The sequence below is a fragment of the Fusarium solani genome (assembly GCF_023522795.1).
Source record: "Fusarium solani strain SB1 chromosome Unknown bctg00000012, whole genome shotgun sequence".
Taxonomy (NCBI): Eukaryota; Fungi; Ascomycota; class Sordariomycetes; order Hypocreales; family Nectriaceae; genus Fusarium; species Fusarium solani.
In genome coordinates this window covers 1,692,722-1,715,856 of record NW_027072146.1, presented here as the reverse complement: position 1 = coordinate 1,715,856, position 23,135 = coordinate 1,692,722, and the positions used below count along the sequence as shown (strand labels likewise).

The window sequence follows — 23,135 nt, the reverse complement described above, 5'->3', positions numbered from 1 at the left end:
CTGTAAGTTGTCATACTCGTGTTCGACATGATAGCCTCCAACTCGTCTGGATCCTTAGGCACATCGGTCAGATTCACGCTGCCATCCCGAGTAACCACAAGATCATCCTCAATACTTGAAAGCGATGTTAGTGCCGAACAACCGACCTGCACAATGTCCACTCACCATACGCCGCCAACATCTCAGTACTTGTCAAGCACCTCTTCATCAATGTATTGCGAGAGCCTTTAGTCGTTGAGATACGGATGGATCATATGTGGACCAAAGTGAATCTAAGAACGTCAGCCGATAATCAAATATTTTCGGGCTCGCAAAACTTACACCGGGCTCGACAGTCACTACGCATCCTGCAGGCAGACGTTTCCTCAGTCTCAGATATTTGAACATGGGATCTGGATCGGCCTCGTTGGGTTGACCACATGTATCATGCGTATCCATGCCCAAGAAGTGGCCGAGACCATGCGGCATGAAAGCGGTGCTGATTCTTTCTGCCAGGATCTCGTCCTTGTCCCCTTTTAAGATGCCGAGCGCCAAAAGGCCATCAATGGCAATCTTATGCGCCAGCACATGAAGATCATCCCATAGAACGCCCTCCTTCAAGGACGCAATGCAAGCTTCCTGCATCTTCAGGACAATTTCGTAAATCGAACGGGATTCAGGCGTAAACTTGCCAGAAATCGGCAGAGTTCGAGTCTGCATCATGTTAGTCGAGGACAGACGTGGTCAAGGAACAACCTCACGATATCTGCACCATAGCAGTTCCACTCGGCTCCAGCGTCAATAACTACCACGTCCTTGGCCTTTCCGTTCAGGTAGAGATCCTGGTTGCTCCTTTCATAGTGCATCGTCGCAGCCGTACGTCCACTTGTAACAATGCTTGGATAGGCTTGGATTTTGGTTCCTCTTTTGGTGCACTCTCCCAGAAACACGCCGTCAATCTCCGATTCATTCTTGCACTTCGTGACAGATTTGATGACGGCGAGGTGTGCGGCAGAACTGATGATGTTTGCCTTTTTGATCAAGGCAATCTCGTATTCATCCTTGACCACCCGGCACTCGTCAATGGCTTCCTTGAGATTGGTCGAGTCCACGTTCATTCCGCTCGGAAAGGTGATTCCATTTCCCACATGTCCAGCGATGGTAAAGAATGCAATCCCAGCTTCATGTGTGTTGCTTCCAATCAAGTCGAGTGTCGTTTGAAGGTCGGTGTTTGGCAAGATGGCGTCGACGTCGTACTTGCCAAGGACTTCCTCAGTCGTCAAGGGCATGCCGGACCATAGGATACTTTCGGGGTTGATAGGTGGGATAAAGAGTGTCGAACGTTCATTGCCAATCTCATATATTAGGTGGCAATCAGGAACGTCAACGCCGGTCAGGTACATGAAGGCTCTCCGCTGTCGAAACGGAATAGCTAGGTCTGTATCATCGTAGAACTTTTCTGGAGAATCTTTCAGGAGGAGAAAACCATTTGCATGAGGTACCTTGGTCTGAATATAGTCGACTACGCGTCGGGCATGTGTTTTGGCGGGATACTTCCCCTTGAGTATGTCGTCTTCTGTCATGGGGAATGTTGCTTGAAGATCAAGATGAGGAATGCTACTGTTTGCTTGGGAGGGAGCCAGTCTTATATCAATGGAAGATAAGAGACGCCACAATACACACAGATATCCCATTTCTAAAACACTTTGTCTCTTCTTCTCTTACAGTTAATCGAGTCTCAAGGGGCTGTTGGTAGAGGCCGAAGCCGAAGCCGAAGCCGAACATGTGCCAAGGAAATGACCGAAGCCGAGATAGAGACCAGCGTCATCATACACCAAATGATGCGAGAGCCAGCATCCTTCCGGTCCTCTCCTCCCCTCGGCTGGTGACCAACCAACCAATAGGAAGAGAACACAAACCCAAGTGGATCATGAAGCAGTCAAGTATTTATCTGCCCCTCCTATCCCTCGCCTGTCCTTCTTTTCTTTGTCGTGGATGAATGACCTGCCATTGTGAGCATTGCTATATTGTGGTTTTCGATATAGTTGAAGCCCAGCCCTTGATAGGATAACTGAGCTAGAAGACAGTGAGAACTGCTCAGTCAGTACCTGTCTCACTTGCGACGCTGCATCTTATCTAGAACCCTCTGAGCAAACCCTTTTTCGACGCATATTACAACTACAAGACGCCAACCATGTCACTTGAACTGTCGAGTAGATCCAGAGGGGAGTATGCTGACGAAACATCGCACATGTCCAGTCTGGCTCCGACGGATCGAGGCCCTGCTGCCTGGAAATTTCTCTTCGGAAGTTTCATTATCGAAGGAGTACTTTGGGGTAAGCCGAAAGGCTGATGAACCTGCCTATCTCTGGCTGGAAATTGACCTAGCTGCTACAGGCTTTCCAATGGCGTTTGGAGTCTTCCAAGAACACTACAGTCGTCAGCCCGAGTTCCAAGACTCGCCAAATATCGCTGCGATCGGCACCATCTCGTCAAGCATATACTTCCTAGGGGCGCCTTTCGCTACGCGTCTGGTCACGCGGTTCCAACGTTGGCAGTACCACATGGTGCTGGGAGGAACAACCACCTGCATCCTAGCTCTTCTCGGCGCGTCCTTTGCCCGGTCTGTCAATGTGTTAATTGCGACGCAGGGAGTCCTCTACGGAACTGGATTCCTGTTCCTCTATTCCCCATTACTCTCCATGCTGAATGAATGGTTCGTGCAACGGCGAGGGTTTGCCTATGCGGTAGTCTATGCCGGCGGAGGTTTCAGCGGTGTCGGCTTGCCATTTCTCTTTGAGTGGCTTTTGGGTCGATGGGGGTTTCGCGGGGCACTGCGAATCTTTGTCGTGATCCAACTTGTCCTCATCGTGCCTATTCTTCCTCTTCTTCGGGGGAGGTTGCCTGTGTCAACCCGGGCGACCTATCGACCTATCGACCTGAGCTTCTTGAAGAACCCGGTCTTTTGGCTTCTGACAGTGTCGAACTTGAGCCAGAGCCTCGCATATTATATCCCTCCACTCTACCTGCCGACTTTTGCCGCTGCTATGGGCCTCCCCGGGCCTATCGGCGCCCTTGTCTTGGCAGCACACAATCTGGCTACGGTTGCCGGCCAACTCGGCTTCGGGTATCTATCTGATCGTGTTAATGACATTTTCCTCCTTGTCATCATCACTACTCTGGTTTCTTCCGTCGCTACATTTACGCTGTGGGGTCTTGCTCACTCTCTAACACCTCTGGTTCTGTTCACGATTATATATGGACTTTTTGCTGGAGCCTATGTCGTTTTCTGGCAGCGTTTTGGGTCAATGCTCTCTGACGACCCTCAGCCTGTCTATAGCCTGATGGCGTTTGGGAAGGGGGTTGGGAACATAGTGATAGCGCCAATTTCACAGAGTCTATTGGACAAGCCCCTATCCAGTAGCTATGGGCTGGGAAAGTTTGGGTCTCTGATTATCTATCTGGGTAGTTTGATGTTTGTCTCATCTATTGGGGGAATGGCATGGCTTACAAAACGTGTTGTGCATCGTCAGTAGTTGGTGGTTAATTGTCAGAAGGGAGGGTGACATGTCCAACGGGAAAAGGATATCCTGGGTTGACACGTTGCCGGTTATCTGTAACGATGATTCCTGGATCTGATCTATAGAAGTTGACGAGAAAATCGGGTTTGCAATGCGTGGTTCTGAGAGTTTGACTATGGTTGTTGATGTGTTGCGCTTTGAAGCATTATAAGGGCATGGCTGGTACTCAGCTTAGTCAAGAAAAATGAGGCCTTTCCTGTCAAGGACTGCTCAGTCTGGGAGCTTCCGATCCCATTTTCCAAGCAAGAAGCGTTGACTCATCTTTGTATTACATCCGCATCCTTCAAAATCAGAAACCCCGCACGACTTGACGGGCCGATATTACGGCCGAATCGTAGATAATGAGCTTCCTCGTCCTGGTAGCGTCAGAGTTATCTGATTTCTCTCATTTTCACCACTTCGTCTGTTCCACTCAAGATGGCCCTGTCGATCAAACAACAGCTTCAAAATCGGACGTGGACGAAGGGTTCATACCTCATATCAACGGATCGTACCCTACTGCCAATTCAGAAACTACAAGAGGTGTTTGCCTCTGATGAGCTCTATTGGGCCAAGCCGCTTCCCGCAGAGGCTATGCGTGAGATGCTGGAGAGCTCCCTGTGCTTCGGCCTGTATGAGCAGTCCCAATCTGACGAGACAACCTCCTCTTCGCCGCCTCAGTTTATCGGCATTGCCCGCTGCATCACCGACTATGTCACCTTCATATACCTCACCGACGTATGGGTTGATCCCAAGTATCAGGGGCAAGGGCTTGGAACATGGCTGTTGAAGAGTATCCAGGAGGTCATCGAAGCAATGCCTTATCTGAGACGGAGCCTGCTGTTCACGGGGGATTGGGAGCGGTCTGTGCCCTTCTACGAGAGGGTTATGGGTATGGAGGTGATGCAAGGAGGGAACGGAGAGGGGTTGGCAGTTATGGGAAGGAAAGGAAAGGGGCATTCGAGTTATGTGGAGGATGAGAACTGATGGCGGACCGGTTCACTGGTACCGTCGAAGGTCTTGCCCCAGGGACTCCTTGACAAGATAGAGGTAAAATTTGACGGTTTGTTCTTCAATGTAATTATTTGCCTTTATCCCAGATGGGGCTGCTTTCAGTGCGTGAGGGGAAGACCACTGGCTGGTGCTTGAGCCATTTTCAAGGCACGCACAACGCCGCCTATTGGCGGTTGGGAATAGCATCGCAACGGTATTCCAGCTAAACATCTTATGCTGGGCGAGTCACCCGTAACTGTTTAGTCTATTATTTTCGGTTTTACTCTTGAACAATCCCTCCGAACTCGGCCGGCCCGTTGTGATTCGTACCGTGACGTAATCCACATCCTGATCACGCAATTGGCTTTCGTATAAATATCGACAGCCAAGCATTTGCGTGGTTTATCCAGCATCTTTCCCCTCAACAGCTTCTTTCAACCAGCTTCGCTATCAACTTGAACCGTCTTCAAAATGGCAGACAACAGTTCCGTGAGGCCGATTCTCGACCACATCGTCATCTTGATCTCCTACGAAACCTTGCAAGAGTTACCAAAGCGTCTTGAAGGTGCTCTTACAGTCATCGATGGTGGCACTCACGCTGATGGACGCACACTCAACAAGCTCATCTTATTCTCTGATGGCGTGTATATCGAACTCATTGCCTTTCAACAAAACCTGGACCCGGAGAGGCGGAAGTCTCACCGATGGGGAGAATTGGAAGAGGGTACCGTCATTGACTGGGCACACACTCTCCCCGATGAAAAGGACTTTGCTGTTATACAGAAACGGGTTAAGGATGCCACCTCCGGAGCTACTTATAGGGACCCGGTTGCGGGCGGGCGTATCCGTCCTGATGGAGTCGAGTTGAAGTGGTCAGTTGCCTCAGCGCAAGACTCTTCTGGCAACCCTCTCCATCCCGGAACCGCTCCCTTCTGGTGTTTGGATCGAACGCCTCGACATCTGAGGGTTCCATACCAAGGCGATCAAAGCGTTTCCTCTACGAAGCATCCATCAGGGGCGCTTGGAGTTTCACAAGTCTCTGTCACGGTCTCTGAGTCGGAGTTGGATGTTATCGCTGGTGTCTACGATGGAATTCATGGACCTGCTTCAGACACTGGCGCTGATGGGAAAGCGTGGTCTTATGTTGTGCACTCTGGTTCTACTCAAGGAAAGCATCAACTTTCGCTGGGCAAGAGTCAAGATCAGAAGCGGCATATTCATATCACACTTCTTGGAGAGAAGAACAGCCCTAGCACTATTGAGGTTCTGCCTGGATTGACTTTCGGGGTTGAGTCCTAGATAATGAGGATAACTTATCTGGCCCCTCATGGTCATATAGCATGGGTACCTATGTATTAGTTTGAAACCCAAAGGAAGAAGGAATGAAGGAATTACATTCGTGTTGTTGTCTTACTTCCATATCACACTCACATTGACCCTTGGATACTGGTAGGCTGTACTGATAAGTCAGGAGGATCATCTTTCATACTAGAGCCTTAACTAATGCTTCGTCATCATGTCTGATCTTGCGGCTGCTTATTTCAATTTGCTTACGCGCGGAGTTAACAATTTTCGGAATATTCAGACCAATCAAGACTCCTATGTTACCCATTGCTAGAGTTATGCGGCCGACTGAGGCGGGATCTTTGCAGCCAAGAACGCCATTGTGGGCTCGAACGTCATGTTATCTGACCGAGCCATGGGGTTGTAGTTGGTCACTGGCTAGAGTGCTAGCATAGATCGGCATACGAGTATGGGGAATTTACGGGCTAGTGATCTGTATTGAGCAAATTGTAGCGCCCAGCAGTTGTGTAAGAGTATCATGCGGTTTGTGTTTCAGGTAAGCTTATAATAGATTAACTCAAAGACCAACTGCAGTAAAGATCTTCTAATTTCCGTTGAAATTTGGCTCTGAGCAACGCAGCAAGATACTAGAGATGGATAAACGCAGCGCCATGCATAATGTCGATCGATGTGGCTTAAGCGTATTGTGATTGATGAATATGGCGATGGATGGCTGAGAAAGAGCACACAAAGAACTGCCGATGATGAAGAAAGGAATGCTTACACGTAAGCCCTAAGTCATGATCGGCAGTGTCAAGTCGGCAGAAAGCCCAGACAGCCTTGTATTCGCTCATCTGAGGGACCGTTTGGAGGCCGGGCCGTCGGTCATGAATGGATATCGGCGTTCCATCCAAGGGTGCACATGAATGCTGTATCAGGAAGAGATGTTTTCTCTCGCAGTCTTTGCACAGCCTCAATTGAATCCAGATATCTATTTAAGAGGCAGCTTTCTCTCCTTTGAGTACGTTATTGTTCCATCCAAGTAACACTTCTAAGTCAATCGAACACCACATCTTCTTTACCGAGAGCCACACACGCTTTATCAAAATGAAGTTTGTCAACGCTTTCCTCGCTGCTCTTGCTGCCACCAGCGCCAACGCCGCTTGCGGTGTCGACATTTGCGAAGGCGGCATCGAAGTCAGAAACTTCCCCTGCTACCTCGACTGCCAGAAGGGTCCCTGCTTCATGAACAGATGCAATGATGCTTTCACCTCGGTAAGATGACCTTGTCTCCTGATCTTAGACTTAACGGGCTAATATCTTGATTAGATGATTTGCGAGAAGGGACAGAAGAACTGCGCCGAATTCTCATAGATGGAGATTTAGACGACATCTGGAGAGAGAATGCTCTGTACAGGGAGACTTTGAGTGATTACCATACATGAGAACTTGAGGTCTCATACTCCTTGTTATTTTTGTTGCCTGTGCTTGTTGGCATGGAATTGCCTGTCAGGGAATGTCAAGGCGCGCGCCGCAGCAGACCAAGTTGTGCTCTGAACAACTGAATACGCTCGTTACATATCTACCTAGGTTAAATGAATACCAGGATTCTAGCTGAAGTCCTTCATGGGCCTGTACTCATTTCTATATCTTGTGTGATATGTTACTGTTTCCACTGGGGGAATGGAAATGCCTTGCTGACACGCATGATAGCAGACGTTTATGGAACCATGAAGCGGAGGAAGGATAGTCGAAGACTTAGCTCCCGAAGAACCATGTCATTCCTGCAAGTAACATCGAACCAGGGTCTAATTAGAAACGCTTATGCAGGCATATCAGCCATCTCGCGCAATCTAACTATTTGCGGTGGCGTGAGAAAGCGCCGGACGGGCACGGCGCTTTCTCCGCCGAAGCATCAGAACAATAGATAGACGCTGGCAATAAGACCACCCTCCCGACGTAAACATATTTTATATATTTCTGATCGTTATAATTATTTTGCCTGAAAGGATCCAGTCAAGTCAGAGGTCATCAGTCGCTGGCTAATTGTTGAATATGTTTACTCTTTTCCCTCAACTACCAGCCGAACTGAAGCTAAAGATCTGGGATGCGAGTTTACCTAGACCTGGCATTCACATCTTTGATGTCTGCTTTCAAGACATTGATAAGGCTGCCTCTTCCGAGACAGAAGACGAAGATGCACATGCCGAGCACACCTTTCTTGGCAGCCTCAGCATCAGACCCACGCACAGTCCAGGAGCCGTCTCTTCAACGACTTTCAGGAGCGACCCTTCGACATACAAGATAGCAAACGTCTTGTCAACAACAACAATCGACTCGTCCAAAGTGGCCGAATGCAGAATCAGCAGCCACCAATCAGGGAGGCCCAACATCGTTCATCTGCCTCTAGAAAGAGAGCGAGTGTCTTATAACAACAACGACGACGTTCTTTGCCTACGTTTCGGTCTCAGTTGTGATGTGAGACAAGAAGTTGGACCTCTCTTCCGAAACAATATCTCGAGGATTCTCGAAGCCGAATGGTCTGGCGAGATGGCATCGTCCCTTTTTCCGCTCGGCGGCTAGCTATCGATATTGCCGAGCTGTGGTCTCCGGATGGGCTCGATCCCATGTCGATCGCTTACTTTTGTTGTTGCATACAAAATGACCTTGAGGTGCTGTATCTGGTTGATTACTGCGTTGGCAGATGTCAAAAGTGCTTCAAGGGGAGTCTGACGTCAAAGGAACTATCGAGGAGCAAGTGTGAGCTTGCCAATGAACTGGACGCAGAAGATCGGGAGGTGGATGTTGTTCATGGCTCAACTGTGACATATCGAGAGATTTCAAATCTCGAGAAACTGGGATGGGACTCTGATCACTCTGCATTCGGCCTTGCTCGGATTATGGGCGATACGATACGGGAGCAGCAGGGAGCAGAAGGACCGTTCCGCTCTGTGCGGATATTGGTATGTGAGGAGGAAGCTGCTGATACTGTATATGCGAAATGTGTAGAGGGTCTATGGTAGAGAAGTACTATGACTCTAGATCTTATCGTGATAATATTCTAATAAAGGCACTTAGAAACCCGCTTCAATTCACATCCAACAGCCGTTAGATGCCGTTCCCCTGTCGACTGTCATCATACCAAGTGGTGTTCCAACCCCCCTCATCCATCATTTGACAACTCATTAGACTATCAAAGAAAGCGGTGTCAACTCCCTGAAACGCCCAATCACCTGAATCTGCCATGAGATCTGGCATCGGGATATCAAACATGTCTAGCTCCGTCTGCTGGGTAATAGAGACTTCATCACAGATGAGTATATGTTGAGGCAGACGTATAGGCTCCTCGGATGACGTATAAGAGGTTAACCCACTAGAAACAGCAGAAGATATCGTGTGTGAGCTGTCTGTTTGGGTTGTGCTGGGCGCGGCTTCGAGACACGGGGAAGCAAACGAGTCTTGAGGGGCCATCTTGACGGTTCCAAAATATGGGACTTTGAGACAGAAAGAACGTTCTCCTTGCCCATTGTCGCTGTCATCACGCGTTTCATCCACAACGCCGAAGTTGTAGGCGTCACCAGTCTTTGCGGAGTCCGCCTCAAGGATCATTAACCGCCTCGCTAGCTTTGCAGTCTCCCTTGTCAGTTCATCTCCGTTGAGTCGGTTGAGCTCGTCCAAAGTTTCTATCGTTTTCTCTACCAGCGCCCTATCCCCGAGGCGTTGGTGCTTCAGGAGCCATGTAGAGTCCCGGCCATCACGGCTAAGGTGAGCGAGGAGGAGAGTCAGGGAGGCTGTCAAGGCGCAAAAGTCGACGGGGCGGCAGCAAAAGACGATTCTGACAATCGACCTGAAGGCGATGTACCTGTTTAGAACCTCGCGGCTGGCGTATGTGCAGACCGTCTTGTTGTAGTCGTACTGATGACTAGGCGTCTTGCGAAGGAGATATGGGAGATGAAGAACCGTGAGTAGATTGTAGTGAGCAATTTGCATTTGTGCATTTACCACAAGTGCCATCAAGTCGTCACCAGTCATACCGGGGTGAAGTTCAAGTGGTGCCCACCAGTTGCTTGGGATACTGTCAGCAATTCTATTCATAGTCTCGTCGATCTTCTGGGTTGCGGCGAGGTTGTCATGGCTGCCATGCTGATTGTTGTTGATGATTTGCTCACAAATATCAACCTGGAACCTCTCAAACCATTCTGCGTCTGTCTCGTTGACCTTTTTCTCCTCGGATCCAAACTTCGCATTCGTGATGGAACTCGACATGCCGAGGAGAAGGGATATGTAGCGCTCCAGGTACGCAATATGTGCCCAGGCCACATCTCCCAAGACACGGGTCGCTGGATCGTGTTGTTTCGGGGTGGTATGAGGGACTTTGCGATGCATCCCCATGAACTGAGCCAGTGTTGCAGCGCGGCGCAGAGTTACCAATGCTCGACGAAGGTTACCGCAGTTGACAAGGTAGACTCCTTCATAGACGAGACACTCGAGTCCTTCGAGAGAGTCTAGTAGATCGTCGTGGCAGGTCACCTTGCTGGAGGCAAGAAAGTAGTACTTGTGCATAGCTTCACCCGTACTCATGCCCAAACGCAAAGACGCATGGCTGAATGAAGGGTCTAGTTGCTGTATGCACAGAGCGAGTTGCAATAGCTTTCTTGCAAGAACCACTGGGTGGGCGGTGACTGGAGGGAGGACCGACAGCATAGCAGCTGATACAGAGTTGCCTTCCTCAAACAGCTCTCTGTAGGAATTGCAGAGCGCTTGTAGATAAATGGCAGCTCTTCCAGACCCGAAGAGAAGATCGACATCATGTTGAGACGGTAAAGCGGCGTGGAGGATTTGACATGTTTCCCCGAATTCAGGCAGGGCATAGTGACTTGATGCTGTGGTGTTGTCTGATGTTCTCTGTATTCAGGTTAGTTTGCTTAGGAACGGCTAATGCGGTAAAAGGTAGCCACTTACGAGCGCTATTTCGGTGACTACAGGATGGATAGAGTCTCCGTGGCTAGTATCACCAATGTCCTGCCAGTCGTCTCTCGCACTCCGGTCTTCCGCCGACACTTTCGGAACAGGCAATTGGTTCTGCGACACGTCGTGCTCATCCCTCAGGCCATCTGCGAGAAACTTCTCAGTGAGCTTCGCAAGCATCTGCTCTATTCTCTCCAGCCTCTCTATCGTCTTCGGATCTTGTTCAGGTTTAGATGCAGCGATGTCGACAAACTCTTGGCCTACACAACGCGTGCCTCGGCGCTGGCATCCCACACATGTGGCAGATGAGAGATTGTCAAAGAAACATCTTGTCTTTCGCCTCTTGCCTGAAGAAACGGTTAACACTATTCAGCAAAGTCGAATCCGGCTCGTACATTCTGCGCAGCTATGGGTGCCCTTGCGCAAGAGCCGCCTTGGCGTGGGCGACCCAACGGTCTCGCTAGCGCGTGTATTCTCTTGATCCATGGGTTTCGGCAATGGGAATAGTCGGCGGGAGGATCTCCGTGTGTAGATACTCTGTAAAGGTGGAAAGGAGTAAACAGATCTTTTCCACCGTCGCTCCGCCGAAGATGAGAGATCGAACGACAGCTAGCGTCTTACTCAGATTTTAGCTCCGCCACAGTTTCATGGCTGGATCAATATGCTTCCGGGTCGCCTTAGATTAGGCTAGGACGCCGCATAATGCTACTCTGATCTTTCCTAAGCGTTGGGTCAAGGCTTACCAGCTGGAGGCGGGTCGGAGCCTCGTCCGCCGGTGTAAGCCAGTGTACTTGTTTATATAGATAGGATGGAATGGTTGTAATATTCAGCATCAACAAACTCCGAGCTACTCTTTGCACCGAGATCTACATCAAACAGAAACTTTTTATCCATCATGTCTTCAGGCCCATCACCGGTTGAGTTTCGTCTTCATCCCACGGGATGGAGATCTGCCCCAGAGTCGGAGCGATATCCCCTCTCCCTCATGGGTCACATCATGCCCAAGGTCTACGTTGCTGTTGCCGAAGCGTTTGCTTTCCCAGACGACATCAACATTGAGGCGACAGTTCGCAACATGACCGCTGGGCTGGAGTTTACGCTATCCCAGTTCCCAATCCTTAGTGGTGTTCTAGAGATGAACGTTGCTACTGGGACTATGTGGGTGGCTAGGAAGCGGGACTCGACCGCCAGCCTGCACGTCAAACATATGTTGGGCGAAGACGAGTTCCCTAGCTACAAGGAGCTGGCTGAAAAACATGTAAGACTCGCCCAACCTCTTGTAGAGAGCCATAATACTGACGAGAAACAGTTCCCAGCGAGTGCCCTCAAAGGCAGCCAACTCCTCCCCGAGTTTGTCACAGCAAAATCGCTTCTCTCCCCCTTGGTGACAACAATGAGGAGGGAATCGCTGTTGCGGCCTTTCAACTCAACTTCATCCGGGGTGGCCTTATCATTGGCTTGGCCATCCATCACTCTGTGTCCGATGGGCCAGGATGTGATGGATTCTTGACCACCTGGGCAGAAAACACCGTTGCTGCGGCAGAGGGCGCCCCGTTCATTCCTACGAAGCACAAATTCAGTATTCACGGAACTCCCCTTGACATTGAAAGCCCAACGAAGGGTAGAGTCGAGGAGCTTAGCAAGATGTTCCCCGTTGTGCGAGATGCGGGCGGCCCGATGCCACCTCCTCCAGCTGGCTTCGTGATGCCTTCCTTGGTCGCACAGATGTGGCACTTTCCTAAGAGCAAGGCCGACTTGCTGAAGTCTAAGGCTTCGAACCAGGATGGAGGCAGCTGGATCTCTACTTATGATGCGATCATGGCTCTCCTGTGGAGCAGCATTACCCGTGCGAAGTTGGAGATGCTCAAGCCAGACCTAGAATCCAAGGCAATCCTGGTCCATGCCGTCGATACCAGAAAGGTCTGGAGCCCACCACTGCCCGATCGTTTCTTGGGCGTTGGCGCTGCCGCAGCACGCTGCGAGCCATTGACAGTCAAGGACATCATCGCAGGGAACCTGCCCCAGCTTGCGACGGCGGTGCGAGGATCCATAAACGCCATCACACCAGAGTACCTCTCGAACCTGCTTCAGTGGGTAGCTGGCCATGAGGATCAGCGATTCCTCGAGATCAGCATCAACTCGTTTCTGGGCATCGATCTCGGCGCGTCCAGCTGGCAGGGTATGACTGCATACGAGGCGCACGACTTTGGCTTTGGACTTCCCAAGGCGTTGAGATGGCCAAACCCAGGTTTTGAGGGCTTTGTGCTGCTGTATCCCAGCCGAGCGGGGTCTATTCATGCGGCTGAGGATGAAGGCATTGAAGTGTGTGTTTGCTTGGAGGAGAGTTGCCACAAGAGGTTGCTGAAGGATGAAGTGCTCTTGGAGTATGCCCAGCCTAGGGGAGACTAGAGGCAAAGTGCAGGTTGCGAATGCGTAGAGTTTGTGTATAGTCGCTGAGGGGAGGTGGATTGGAGGTACACAAAGGGTGAGGCAATGAAGGTGAATTGAAGAATAAGGAAGTTTGATCGACTGTCATTAGAGAACAAGTAAACACATCGCCACCTTCCACGCTCCCCAGACTCCGAATTCACCCACTAGACTTTGGCAACAGCCACAATGGCACCCCCAGCACCGCCCTCTTGAAGAACAACAACAGCTTCCTCACCAGGCTTCATCGAGTCCCTAGAAGCAGGCAGCGGAATCGTCAGATTTCCTCCAGTCCACTCTCCAATCTTCATGACATTCGTCACTGCATTGCGGTGGTTGAGCTTCTTGCCCTTGTTGGGACCCTTTCCAATCTTGACTTTTTCGTCACTGGCTCGGTAGAGGATGACAAGAATGTCATGCCTGTCCACTGTCTCGGCGGTTGAGTCAATTCTGACATCAGTGTCGTTGGCGTCGAGGTAAATGTTCCATCCCATTCCTGCTCGAGCAGTCCTGGCCTGTTGGACAAGCTGTTGGACATCTCCGGCTGAAGAACCATCGGCCACACCATTGATGACGATCTGAGGAGTAAAGATGCTCTTGCGTTGCCACTTCATGGCATAGGCTCTCTGACGCTGGTCGGAGGTGTTGTTGGCAAAGGTGTCCTTCCAACCAGTGTGGTCAAACAAGGTGACGTTGTAGGTAAGAAGAAGAAGGTTGGGGTCCTTTGTCGCGTCGAGAATGTCAGGGACAGCGGCGGGGCAGGATTGACAGCCTTGAGACTGAAAGAGTTCAATGAGGGAGAGGGGTTCAAAGTCGACGAAGCAAGCGGCTGTGTGCTTGTGATTGGGGTCCTCGCCAATGGGATGGCCATGGTCGTCGAGAGCGACGGCGCAGACCATGGGGGGTTGCTTCTTCCGGCGGAAGAGCTTGGCAAGAAGAGAAGCCATTGCTTTGGAAGATGAATATGTCTGAGAGGGAATGCTGAGAAAGGATTGGGTGTTGATGAAGATAGAGAATGGAGATCAGGAGAGCGAGAAATAGGGTTTATATAGACGGATCTCGAGAAAAGAGTCAAGAAAATTTGATATCTTGTTTTTGAACAGTCTTCCCAGACTCGTCATGCTGTCTCTTAGATGCCAGCGACAAAAGTCCGTGCCAAAAAGTTGGTTGTCCACCCAATATGCAGCTTGGGTTGCAGGTACACCATATCAGCCCCATTACGGGGTGGATAAGCTGGTATTGTAAAGCCCGCAATCTGCCGGCGGAGGTAGCCCATCCTATCACGAAGCTGTAATGATTCCAATAGCTCCCACCATCTCGATGAGCTGAAAAGCAAGTCGTCAGCCCTGTCGGGCTAAGACAGGGGTCTCCTGTGGAGGGAGCGGAGCCGTCGTCACAGCCACGCCGAGGCACCTCGCATTCTCCTTCCGAAAGGGGTATAGCATCGATATGCAGTGCCGTTTGAATTGATTCCATTTCTGGGGAAGGATATGATTGGTTTTTGGTGTTTGACGTCGTCGTCAGCAGAAGCAATGTTTGTATTCTACGTGCTGTGCCTCCAGGCCCAATCTGAGTCTGCCTTGGGCTCGATGCGTCCTGGTCAGCTATGCCATTGTGACAGAGAGGAGTCATCCCACTTTCAAGGGCCATGTTAGTCCCTTTGAGGACCCTCCAATGATATGGCATAGTTTCGCATCTGGTATTTGAGTTTATCTCGGCTGCTCGAAGTTTCTTGCTGAAAATGGTCGAGAGATACAGTACGCCTCTGGATAGGCAGTGAAACCGCCTTGTAGGCCTCGGTCGCTCGCAATTTCTCAACATCTAAGGTCTGCGCCGCGTAGATAGAGAATCAGGGAGAAGACAATTGAACGCATCTGTGCGAGTATTAAAGATCAGTAGCAACTATTGAATTTGGTGAAATAAATGAACCTCCATACCAGTTTCACTACTGCTAACTCTTGCTAACTTGCAACAACAAACCGAGGATCAATAGAGTCCATCAAAACGACGTGAGAATGAGTCCTAACGGTACGTTATGCCCCTACAAAGTCCCATACTGAGCTTAGTTCTGATACGGTATAGACTCGTCCAGCGGATCTTCAGGGCCGACGGACGGCACACATGCTGGAGATGATAACCGCCCACTTGCTCAATATCAGGTCAGACAATGTCTATTAGTGTGTAAGAGAAAGCCTCTCTTTGCTAACTTCTGCACTTATCCAGAGCCAACGGGATGGCGGATCGGCGACAAACCCTTCTGAGAAAACACCCAATCCAAATACGACGCCTGTCATCTACGGTCTCGTTCCTACAGATTTCTTTTCCTTTGTCAATATGAGTGACAGTGGCAGCAAGAAGAGTAGCTCTTAAAGCTTGAGATTTTTGCAGAAAATCTTTCTGGACTTGGGGATTTTGAAAAGCCGTGTATAGACTGCGGATTGCTACGCCGCCCTATGTATCGATTTCAAGGGAGACAGTGATTTCTTTTTTTTTTAGGTTAGCGGGTTTCAGCGTTTCCATATCGATATAGATCTTCTTTTAATTCATGTGGTCTTTGATTTTATTTCACCTACAATCTTGCAAATATGAGAAAGGAAGTGAAGGTATTAACGATGATAGATAACCTCCAACAGCTTGGAAAGGCCACCAAGACCTACGAAAATTGGCAATGAGACTAGCGGCGGTTATATAAGAGCACATGCTTTGAATCCAACTAATATTAAACTCTCAATTCAAAGTACAACTCAAAAAAGGCCTTTCACGATGAGCATGAGAAGCAGAAAGAAAGAAACACCTGTCCAATAACCCCTCCCCTTTCAGATCCACCACAATCACAAACACGAAATACGTTCCTCAATGAGCAGATCTTTAAAGCCCGTTAGACTCCAAAAACCCAGTGATAACCTTGTATGCTCCAGTCGCATTGTGATGGAAGTTAAAGTTGTGGCTCGCGTGAGGGTGGAGGTAGGGCTGGAACTTGGCATTCTTCCAGATGGTGCGGGCAGGCTCTTCGAAGATGCCCTCGCATTCTCCGTCACAGATGATGTAGTCGGTCTTGCCCGTGATGGCCTATCATGTGTTAGTATGGGCTGGAAGCAAAGGTTGGAGAACCTACAAGAGCTGCGCCGGTGAAACGACTGGCATCAAAGTCGCCGTCGGTGATTGTGAGAAACTCTCCGATGCCGAATGCCTGCTTGTATTCTTCACAGTAGGATGCTGTAGGCAGATCGTAGTAGGGATACTTGAAGTACCTATTTACTCGTCAGTGGATAGGCATGGAAGGGTGGCTTGCGGTGCTCACGTGTTGATCTGTGCAACGCTATCGACCCAGGTCAGATATCCAGGGTCAAGGAGCCCGAAGCGTCGAGGGTTCTGCAAAGACGCCACTCGAGGAACAAAAGAGCGAACCAATCCATTTGCATTCAGCCCAGTTGTGTTGTAGTTGATGGCAGTCAAGATGGCAGCATCGGCAATGTCGGGGTTTTCCGCCACGGCAAAGTGAGTGACGAAGGATCCAAAGGAGAATCCCATGACGGCGAGCTTGTTGGGTTTTCCAAATGTGCCAGTGTACTTGCCATTCTTGACCAGCTTGGCGAGCTCAACGAGGATGGTCTTTTGCTTGCGAAGCTGGTTGGTAAAGCCAGAGACTCTGAATATTAGGTCAGCTTTGGATCAACAGGAGAGACGAGAGAGACGAACTTTTCAGATTCACCGGTGCCTAGGCGATCATAGAACCAGACAGAGTAGCCCTGGCTGATGGCGTGCTGAACAAAGTTGTACTTGTCAGGCTCGTAGGCAGAGTTCCAATGAGTGCGAGCCTGTCCAATGCCATGGGTGGCAAGAATGACAGTCTTCTTCTTGCTGGACTTCTTTGGGGTGCAGAAGGAAGCAGCGAGCGTGAAGGTCTCGGTCTCATTCTTGGTACCGGTGATGGGGCTGGGGTAACCAGCACTGGCTCGAGTTGTGGCAGCCGTCAGGAAGTCTTGGAGTGCATAATCGTCCTTCCAGTCGGGAAAGTCAAAGACAAGGTTCTCAGACGTGATGGTGACTGGAACCTTGTACTCCCAGCAGTCGGCAGTTGGTGGATAGTATGGCTGGGTCAAGGCCAGGGCATCAGAGGCGCCAGAAGGGTAGGCCTTGCCGGAAGCAAGACCAGGAGTGAAGAGAGAGGTAAGGATGAGATGAGTAGAACGCATCTTGTAATTTTGAATGAAAGGACTGAAGAAGAGGGAGTTGAGAAGTTGAATGGGATGATGAAGGAAGGGATTGTGAAATTCTGATTGAATCACTTTGATCCTTTATACCTGAATTTCCTAATGTTGGATTTTATTACTGTCCATGAGGACGGCGGAGCATTTCGTCACTTTCTGGACCCAATGTACCTCAATCTCGCTCATTGTATCCCCAAACAGTTTGTATCAGCACTGGTACCTCGGCGGAGGAAACCCATGTTGCGCCGCATCACCATCAGCCATCGGCATGTTGAAGTTCAGCCCTAATGATGACGGTTTCCCTGCACCAATCAGGCCTGCGAATTGGCACCGTTGTACCGGACCCTCCGGGCTACGGTCAGCACTAATGCCGGCGGTTAAAGCGCGGCGTAGTTAGCTTGTCAGCTGTAACGCTAGCATAAGATATAAGAACAGGGCAGCCGATTGGGAACCATTGCGCGAGCTGCCGAGGAACATTCACAGCCTGCAAGATTTGACTGACGCTTTCACCATGGTTGGCGTTCCCGGTCGCAGCAAAGGCTGCAACACCTGCAGAAAGCGCAGAGTCAAGTGCGGTAAGATCTCACTAATTCTGCACAAGTAATCTGCGTACTGATTGTGTAGACGAAACGAAGCCCGTGTGCGTGCGTTGTACCAAGGGAGGCTTTGAATGTCTGGGATACATCAGGGACCGAGTTTGGCGGCACACTTCGACCGCTCCATTCCCGGCGATGGAACCTACAGAAGCGCCCTCGGCGGGGCAGAACAATTCAGCCAGTTCCAGCAAGGACACGGCCCCTACGAATACTCGGGTTGCCTCCCCACCACCCGAGATGAGCCTGATTGCTTTTCAAGGGGACTTTTGTTTCTCCTTCATGTTTTCCAACTTTGTGTGGCGAAGCTACGGAGCCCCTTGGCTTGATCAAGCTGCGGCAGGGAAACTCGGCCGTCTTTCTCTAGATGCCACGAAAGCCTTGTCACAGGCCAACTTTGGCAAGTCAAATCACCAGTCCGATATTGAACTCAAGGGAGTCATACAGTACGGAAAGTGTCTTGAGAGTTTGGCTCAAGAACTAGGTAGTAGCTGCGGGCGGGACCTGCTGGTACCTATTCTTGTTCTGATGATGCATGCAGTGAGTACATTGAACATTTCTGAGGAAATCGTATAGCTGATGACATCTCTAGGCGTCCCATGCCGATCAAACCGGGGCCGTTTCTCATCTGCGAGGGCTTGCGAGGCTACTACACATCTGTGGGCCGGAAGCCTTCCAGCAACAGCCTCTCCTCAATGCCTTTGAGGCAGCACGAGCAACACTGGTTAGTATTATCAGATTGATCAAAGGTTGCAATGCTAATGTTGTTACTGTAGCTTGTTGCTAGCTTATACGGCAAGCAACCTCTGTTTCTTGAAGAGGAACGCTGGCGAGCTGTCCCGTTTGCGGCGAATGCTGGGTCCAAGACACCGCAAAGCTATCTACTCGACATTCTCGTTGCTGTGCCAAGGATACTCTACGACCACGCCGCCTATGAATCTTCAGACGAGGCTCAACAGGCTCCATACGGAGAATTGTTGAGAAGAACCGAGGCACTCCTTGTTTCGCTCTATCGTTGGCGCTGGCAATGGCAAGCCCGCTCTGGTGATCAAGTGGAGGTTGATGCTGGTATCACTTCACAGCTCAATGGTCCAGCAGCCGAGGCTCTAGGTTCCATCGGCACTTCAAGACAATCAGGGCGCCTCAGGTTCGGTAAATTCACTCTTGCGACAGAGCTTATGCTTTACAATGCTACGCTGATGTGGCTGCTGGCGCTTCTGTGGAAGATGGACCCTCTTGGCGCGAGCCAACGCATCGAAGCTTGTGCAACAACTGCCACGCCCGCCGAAGCCTCTCTCAGATACTTAGGGTTCGAGCCACTCCGGAGACCTGGTGCTTCAGTCTCGGTTCGAGATCCCGCTATGGAGATTCTTCGCGCTTTCGAGTGGGTGACTCGCCATCACAGTCGAAGCAAGGAGCCCACGTTCCTATACCTATTCCCAGTTGGAATGGCACTGAGCGTTATAGAGAGGGAGTCTGACGCAAAGACTTGGGCCATCAGTCTACTGAATAGAAGCCCCATCACGGCCAATTACGCTCAAGGGCAAAACCCGGCTGGGTTCGGCTTTTATGTCACTCGGGAGGCACTTCATCCAGAGACGGTCGACGCAGAGTTACAACTATTCTCGGAGCAGGATCTACAACAACTTGCAATATGAGGTATGGAATTGGAAAGACTGGGCTCCAGAGGAAGGTCAAGTGAGGGGTACAGTTCTCGATCAAGCCATGCTGGACATGGGTCGAAGTGCAAGGGCTACAGACTGGAAGCTGGTATTGGTAAGCAGAGAGCCAAGACAGGGCTGAAGCCAAATAATCCATATGGAGACAAACGATGCGCCTCTCGTGTGTTACAACATCCGTTGAATTAGTAAGATGGCTTGATTACCAATCTCTTAGGCACCACCTCATTGTCTTATGAGATAAATAGATGTTTCAAGACTCTGAATTCCTGTCCCACGTAGTCAAAGAGTATCATTGCACCCGAGTCTTGAATCTCCATCAACATCAACCATGGCGCCAACGTCCAACAAGTCCTTCATCTACAAGAAGATCCCGGACGTGTATCTGGTTCCCGGGGAGCACATCGTCGTCGAAGACCGGCCCTTGGATCTTGATTCTGCCCCACTTGAGGGTGGCATCCTGGTCAAGGTCTTTTATTCCTCCCTAGACCCCTACATCCGTGATCGCACGCGCGATCCCTCCATTGAGGACTTTATTCCGGCTCTCGATGTCGATACTCCCATTGTCAGCGCCGTTGTTGGCCGTGTCATTCGGTCCGAGTCTGAGAAGTACCAAGCCGGAGATCTCGTGATGGCCTTTTACGGCGACCACGTCGAGTATGCTCTCATTAAAGGAGATAAACTCAAAGACGCCGGCTTGTGGAAGATCTCCAACCCCCATAAACTAGACATTACGTACTTCCTGGGCGTGTTGGGAATGGCAGGTACCACAGCTTTCCAAGGCCTGTACAACATTGGTAAGCCCAAGAAGGGGAGACCATATTTGTCAGCGCCGCAGCCGGGTCAGTTGGGCAGCTTGTTGGGCAACTCGCCAAGGCCGAAGGACTCAAAGTCATTGGCTCGGCGGGAAGCCAAGCCAAGATTGACTTTGTGGTCAATGAACTCGGTTTCGACGGGGCTTTCAACTACAAGACGGACGAACCTGGCGAGGCACTGAAGAGACTGGCACCTGAGGGAATCGACATTTTCTGGGACGGCGTTGGTGGACCGCAGCTAGATGCTGCCTTGATGGCCCTGAAGCCATATGGACGCATTGTTTCGTGCGGAACAGTAAGTACGATCAGTCCAGATTTTGGAACAGAGCTAATTGAACTATAGATGGCTATGTATCACGACAAGCCCGAGGACTTGTACGGCGTCAAGAACCTGTGGGTGGTCACCAACAAGTACCTCAAGATGGAAGGCTTCATCGTGGACCTCTCGATCGAAAAGTACGAGGCCATGATCGAAAAGGTTGCGCCTCTGATCGCCTCTGGTCAGTTCAAGGTCCTCCAGGACATCACCGTCGGGATCGAGAATGCGCCCGAAGCCTTGGCAGGGATCTTTACGGGCAAGAACTTTGGGAAGGGAGTTCTCCAGATTGCGGAACCTGATGCATAGTGTGAAGCAGCATATAAGGCCTTTTTTTTCTTTATTGTCTTCAATGACGAGTCCGTGAGAGACCGTCAGCCACAACAGCAAAAGCTAGTCATTAATACAAGATCCCATTAAAACACAACACCGTATCCAAGGCCTGGTTACCTAAGAATACTAATGAAATATATGCCTAGAACTCAGACAAACCAGCAATTTTACTAGTTGCGAGGCTGCATGGATAACTGATCTGATACTAAGACGCTGTGGGGGAAGAGGGTGGCACATAGGGTCCTCATCCACGGAATGGCAGAGAGCAGTCAAGTCGCCAAATCCTAACAACTCCTCCATCTCCATCTCCATCTCCATCTCCATCTCCATCCCCAGGCGTTGTGCCGCGAATCCACAGCCCTAGTTCCGCTGGCGGGCTAATCCTCCTAGTCCCCCACAATCAAGATTTGCCCGCCCAGCAAATCTTATCTCTGGAGCAGCACCAGCTCCTCTAGCGAAGTGGTCTGCAGATTGCTGCCAGAAATGAGTGGTGACGGCCCAGAAATACCGAGAAGTACAGAGAAGCTCCTGGTGTGTTGGAGGTTACAGCCATGGAACGTTGTCATAGTCAACCACAACTTCGATGGAACAATAAATAGATGATAATGACTAGGTAGGGAAGATTTCTACTACAATGATGCCACTAATGAATCGCACTCCTAAGGCCATCCACCATTGACTTCAATCAGCTGCCCACTGATTGACGACGAACCGTCTCCCAGGAGGTACAAAATTACGTCCGCGATCTCTTCAGGTTCCGATAGGCTCTTGAAAGCACCTTTGTATGCTGCATTATGCGAGTCGTCTCCCGCCATCCCCTGTATCATTGGCGTATTCACAGCCCCTGGGGCCACAGCGTTGACCCTGAACGATTCAGGCCCCCATTCCTGAGCAAATGTGCGAGAGAGACCGAGCACGGCATGCTTGCTGGCAACGTACCCCGAAAGTCCATGGATACCTCTGACCGACGCCATGGACCCCAAGTTGACGATACTCGCCGCTCGATGCTCCTTAGGACCTGAAGTTTTCTCTCTCGATGCTTTGACAAAGTTGCGGAATTCTGTGTTCGTGTTCCATGTTCCCATAACGTTGACATCCCAAAGTAAGCGGAAGCTTTCGTCCGACTTCTCAGAGCCGTCTGTGGCGCGTAGGATGCCAGCACAGTTGACTAAGCCGCGGAGCTCCGAGTCTTGGGGTGAGATTTTATCGAAAACGGACTTGACACTTGCTCGTGAAGAAACATCGACTCTTGAGAACGGTACTAGTTCCCCAGGAGTGGATGAGTGGGTGGGGATTTCGGATAAATCGAGAGCATAGACCTTGGCCGACAGTTCAAGGAGCTTTTTGACGATTGCTTTCCCAATCCCGGATGCTCCCCCTGTAACAACGAAGGCCTGACCGACAAGGCTCATGGTAGAAGAGTGCAGAAGGTGACGGCGTAGAAAATAATAGGGTATCCTCGACAATAACAGTTTACTCCTGACGCATCTAAGAGTTGGGACATTGCATCTTGCGTCATGAGAGGGGCCGCGAATTATATCATTTTGGCTGAAGTGGAAAGTTCCAAGAAGCCAAGACTCAGATGCTCTCAAGACCACGCATCCCACGCGTCCCGCGGGCGCGGTTCCCATCACAAGCCAATTACTTGATGAAGGAAATCTAGAGCTTCACCGATGGCATCGGCCATCTTGCTTTTAGTACCATAAGCTTTACGTCACTGGAGATCGGGGTTGATGACTGAATCATTGACATAGAACACATTTCCAAAGTTTAGCATGTCTAGGTCTCAGGAGCGTTGCACAAGTGGAGATCTCACAGGGGAATTGCGACAGCGTTGGCACGAGAAATCAGCTCCATGCAACTAATCTGTCCTGGGTGCATTTGGGAAGCTTGGTGATAGCTAGATGGCGTGCTCCACCACTTGAGCCGAGGGCCTCGGGCCGTCCGCATGTCGTACGGTGTCTGTTCTTGATTCAT

The 23,135-nt window shown here is 50.3% G+C and overlaps 13 protein-coding genes across 13 annotated transcripts; 8 read left to right on the top strand and 5 right to left on the bottom strand.

Moving 5' to 3' along the window:
* Nucleotides 1-227: 227 nt before the first annotated feature.
* Nucleotides 228-1,562, bottom strand: MRS44_016585 (uncharacterized protein; the record flags this gene model as incomplete). The annotated part of the gene is made up of 3 exons (XM_046282022.2): nucleotides 228-272; nucleotides 322-693; nucleotides 741-1,562. The coding sequence occupies 3 exons, from the start codon at nucleotides 1,560-1,562 to the stop codon at nucleotides 228-230; spliced, it is 1,239 nt and encodes a 412-aa protein (XP_046130829.1).
* Nucleotides 1,563-2,173: 611 nt separating this feature from the next.
* Nucleotides 2,174-4,526, top strand: MRS44_016584 (uncharacterized protein; the record flags this gene model as incomplete). The annotated part of the gene is made up of 3 exons (XM_065618084.1): nucleotides 2,174-2,315; nucleotides 2,368-3,218; nucleotides 4,071-4,526. The coding sequence occupies 3 exons, from the start codon at nucleotides 2,174-2,176 to the stop codon at nucleotides 4,524-4,526; spliced, it is 1,449 nt and encodes a 482-aa protein (XP_065474156.1).
* A 477-nt stretch (nucleotides 4,527-5,003) lies between these two features.
* MRS44_016583 (uncharacterized protein) lies at nucleotides 5,004-5,831 on the top strand (the record flags this gene model as incomplete). The annotated part of the gene is made up of 1 exon (XM_046276682.2): nucleotides 5,004-5,831. The coding sequence occupies one exon, from the start codon at nucleotides 5,004-5,006 to the stop codon at nucleotides 5,829-5,831; it is 828 nt and encodes a 275-aa protein (XP_046130832.1).
* A 1,092-nt stretch (nucleotides 5,832-6,923) lies between these two features.
* Nucleotides 6,924-7,190, top strand: MRS44_016582 (uncharacterized protein; the record flags this gene model as incomplete). The annotated part of the gene is made up of 2 exons (XM_046270141.2): nucleotides 6,924-7,091; nucleotides 7,146-7,190. The coding sequence occupies 2 exons, from the start codon at nucleotides 6,924-6,926 to the stop codon at nucleotides 7,188-7,190; spliced, it is 213 nt and encodes a 70-aa protein (XP_046130833.1).
* Nucleotides 7,191-7,871: 681 nt separating this feature from the next.
* MRS44_016581 (uncharacterized protein) lies at nucleotides 7,872-8,399 on the top strand (the record flags this gene model as incomplete). The annotated part of the gene is made up of 1 exon (XM_046271106.2): nucleotides 7,872-8,399. The coding sequence occupies one exon, from the start codon at nucleotides 7,872-7,874 to the stop codon at nucleotides 8,397-8,399; it is 528 nt and encodes a 175-aa protein (XP_046130834.2).
* Nucleotides 8,400-8,924: 525 nt separating this feature from the next.
* Nucleotides 8,925-11,270, bottom strand: MRS44_016580 (uncharacterized protein; the record flags this gene model as incomplete). Its single annotated transcript, XM_065618083.1, has 3 exons — nucleotides 8,925-10,721; nucleotides 10,779-11,131; nucleotides 11,180-11,270. The coding sequence occupies 3 exons, from the start codon at nucleotides 11,268-11,270 to the stop codon at nucleotides 8,925-8,927; spliced, it is 2,241 nt and encodes a 746-aa protein (XP_065474155.1).
* Nucleotides 11,271-11,679: 409 nt separating this feature from the next.
* MRS44_016579 (uncharacterized protein) lies at nucleotides 11,680-13,193 on the top strand (the record flags this gene model as incomplete). The annotated part of the gene is made up of 2 exons (XM_065618082.1): nucleotides 11,680-12,042; nucleotides 12,120-13,193. The coding sequence occupies 2 exons, from the start codon at nucleotides 11,680-11,682 to the stop codon at nucleotides 13,191-13,193; spliced, it is 1,437 nt and encodes a 478-aa protein (XP_065474154.1).
* Nucleotides 13,194-13,378: 185 nt separating this feature from the next.
* On the bottom strand, nucleotides 13,379-14,158 carry MRS44_016578 (uncharacterized protein; the record flags this gene model as incomplete). The annotated part of the gene is made up of 1 exon (XM_046282023.2): nucleotides 13,379-14,158. The coding sequence occupies one exon, from the start codon at nucleotides 14,156-14,158 to the stop codon at nucleotides 13,379-13,381; it is 780 nt and encodes a 259-aa protein (XP_046130837.1).
* A 1,068-nt stretch (nucleotides 14,159-15,226) lies between these two features.
* Nucleotides 15,227-15,581, top strand: MRS44_016577 (uncharacterized protein; the record flags this gene model as incomplete). Its single annotated transcript, XM_065618081.1, has 3 exons — nucleotides 15,227-15,239; nucleotides 15,294-15,370; nucleotides 15,435-15,581. The coding sequence occupies 3 exons, from the start codon at nucleotides 15,227-15,229 to the stop codon at nucleotides 15,579-15,581; spliced, it is 237 nt and encodes a 78-aa protein (XP_065474153.1).
* Nucleotides 15,582-16,079: 498 nt separating this feature from the next.
* On the bottom strand, nucleotides 16,080-17,407 carry MRS44_016576 (uncharacterized protein; the record flags this gene model as incomplete). Its single annotated transcript, XM_046271088.1, has 4 exons — nucleotides 16,080-16,280; nucleotides 16,327-16,462; nucleotides 16,513-16,860; nucleotides 16,911-17,407. The coding sequence occupies 4 exons, from the start codon at nucleotides 17,405-17,407 to the stop codon at nucleotides 16,080-16,082; spliced, it is 1,182 nt and encodes a 393-aa protein (XP_046130838.1).
* A 526-nt stretch (nucleotides 17,408-17,933) lies between these two features.
* On the top strand, nucleotides 17,934-19,673 carry MRS44_016575 (uncharacterized protein; the record flags this gene model as incomplete). Its single annotated transcript, XM_046270142.2, has 4 exons — nucleotides 17,934-17,997; nucleotides 18,047-18,555; nucleotides 18,608-18,739; nucleotides 18,792-19,673. The coding sequence occupies 4 exons, from the start codon at nucleotides 17,934-17,936 to the stop codon at nucleotides 19,671-19,673; spliced, it is 1,587 nt and encodes a 528-aa protein (XP_046130839.1).
* A 352-nt stretch (nucleotides 19,674-20,025) lies between these two features.
* MRS44_016574 (uncharacterized protein) lies at nucleotides 20,026-21,134 on the top strand (the record flags this gene model as incomplete). Its single annotated transcript, XM_065618080.1, has 3 exons — nucleotides 20,026-20,491; nucleotides 20,533-20,804; nucleotides 20,853-21,134. 3 exons carry the CDS (start codon nucleotides 20,026-20,028, stop codon nucleotides 21,132-21,134), a joined length of 1,020 nt encoding a protein of 339 aa, XP_065474152.1.
* Nucleotides 21,135-21,817: 683 nt separating this feature from the next.
* On the bottom strand, nucleotides 21,818-22,570 carry MRS44_016573 (uncharacterized protein; the record flags this gene model as incomplete). The annotated part of the gene is made up of 1 exon (XM_065618079.1): nucleotides 21,818-22,570. The coding sequence occupies one exon, from the start codon at nucleotides 22,568-22,570 to the stop codon at nucleotides 21,818-21,820; it is 753 nt and encodes a 250-aa protein (XP_065474151.1).
* Between the last annotated feature and the right edge of the window lie 565 nt (nucleotides 22,571-23,135).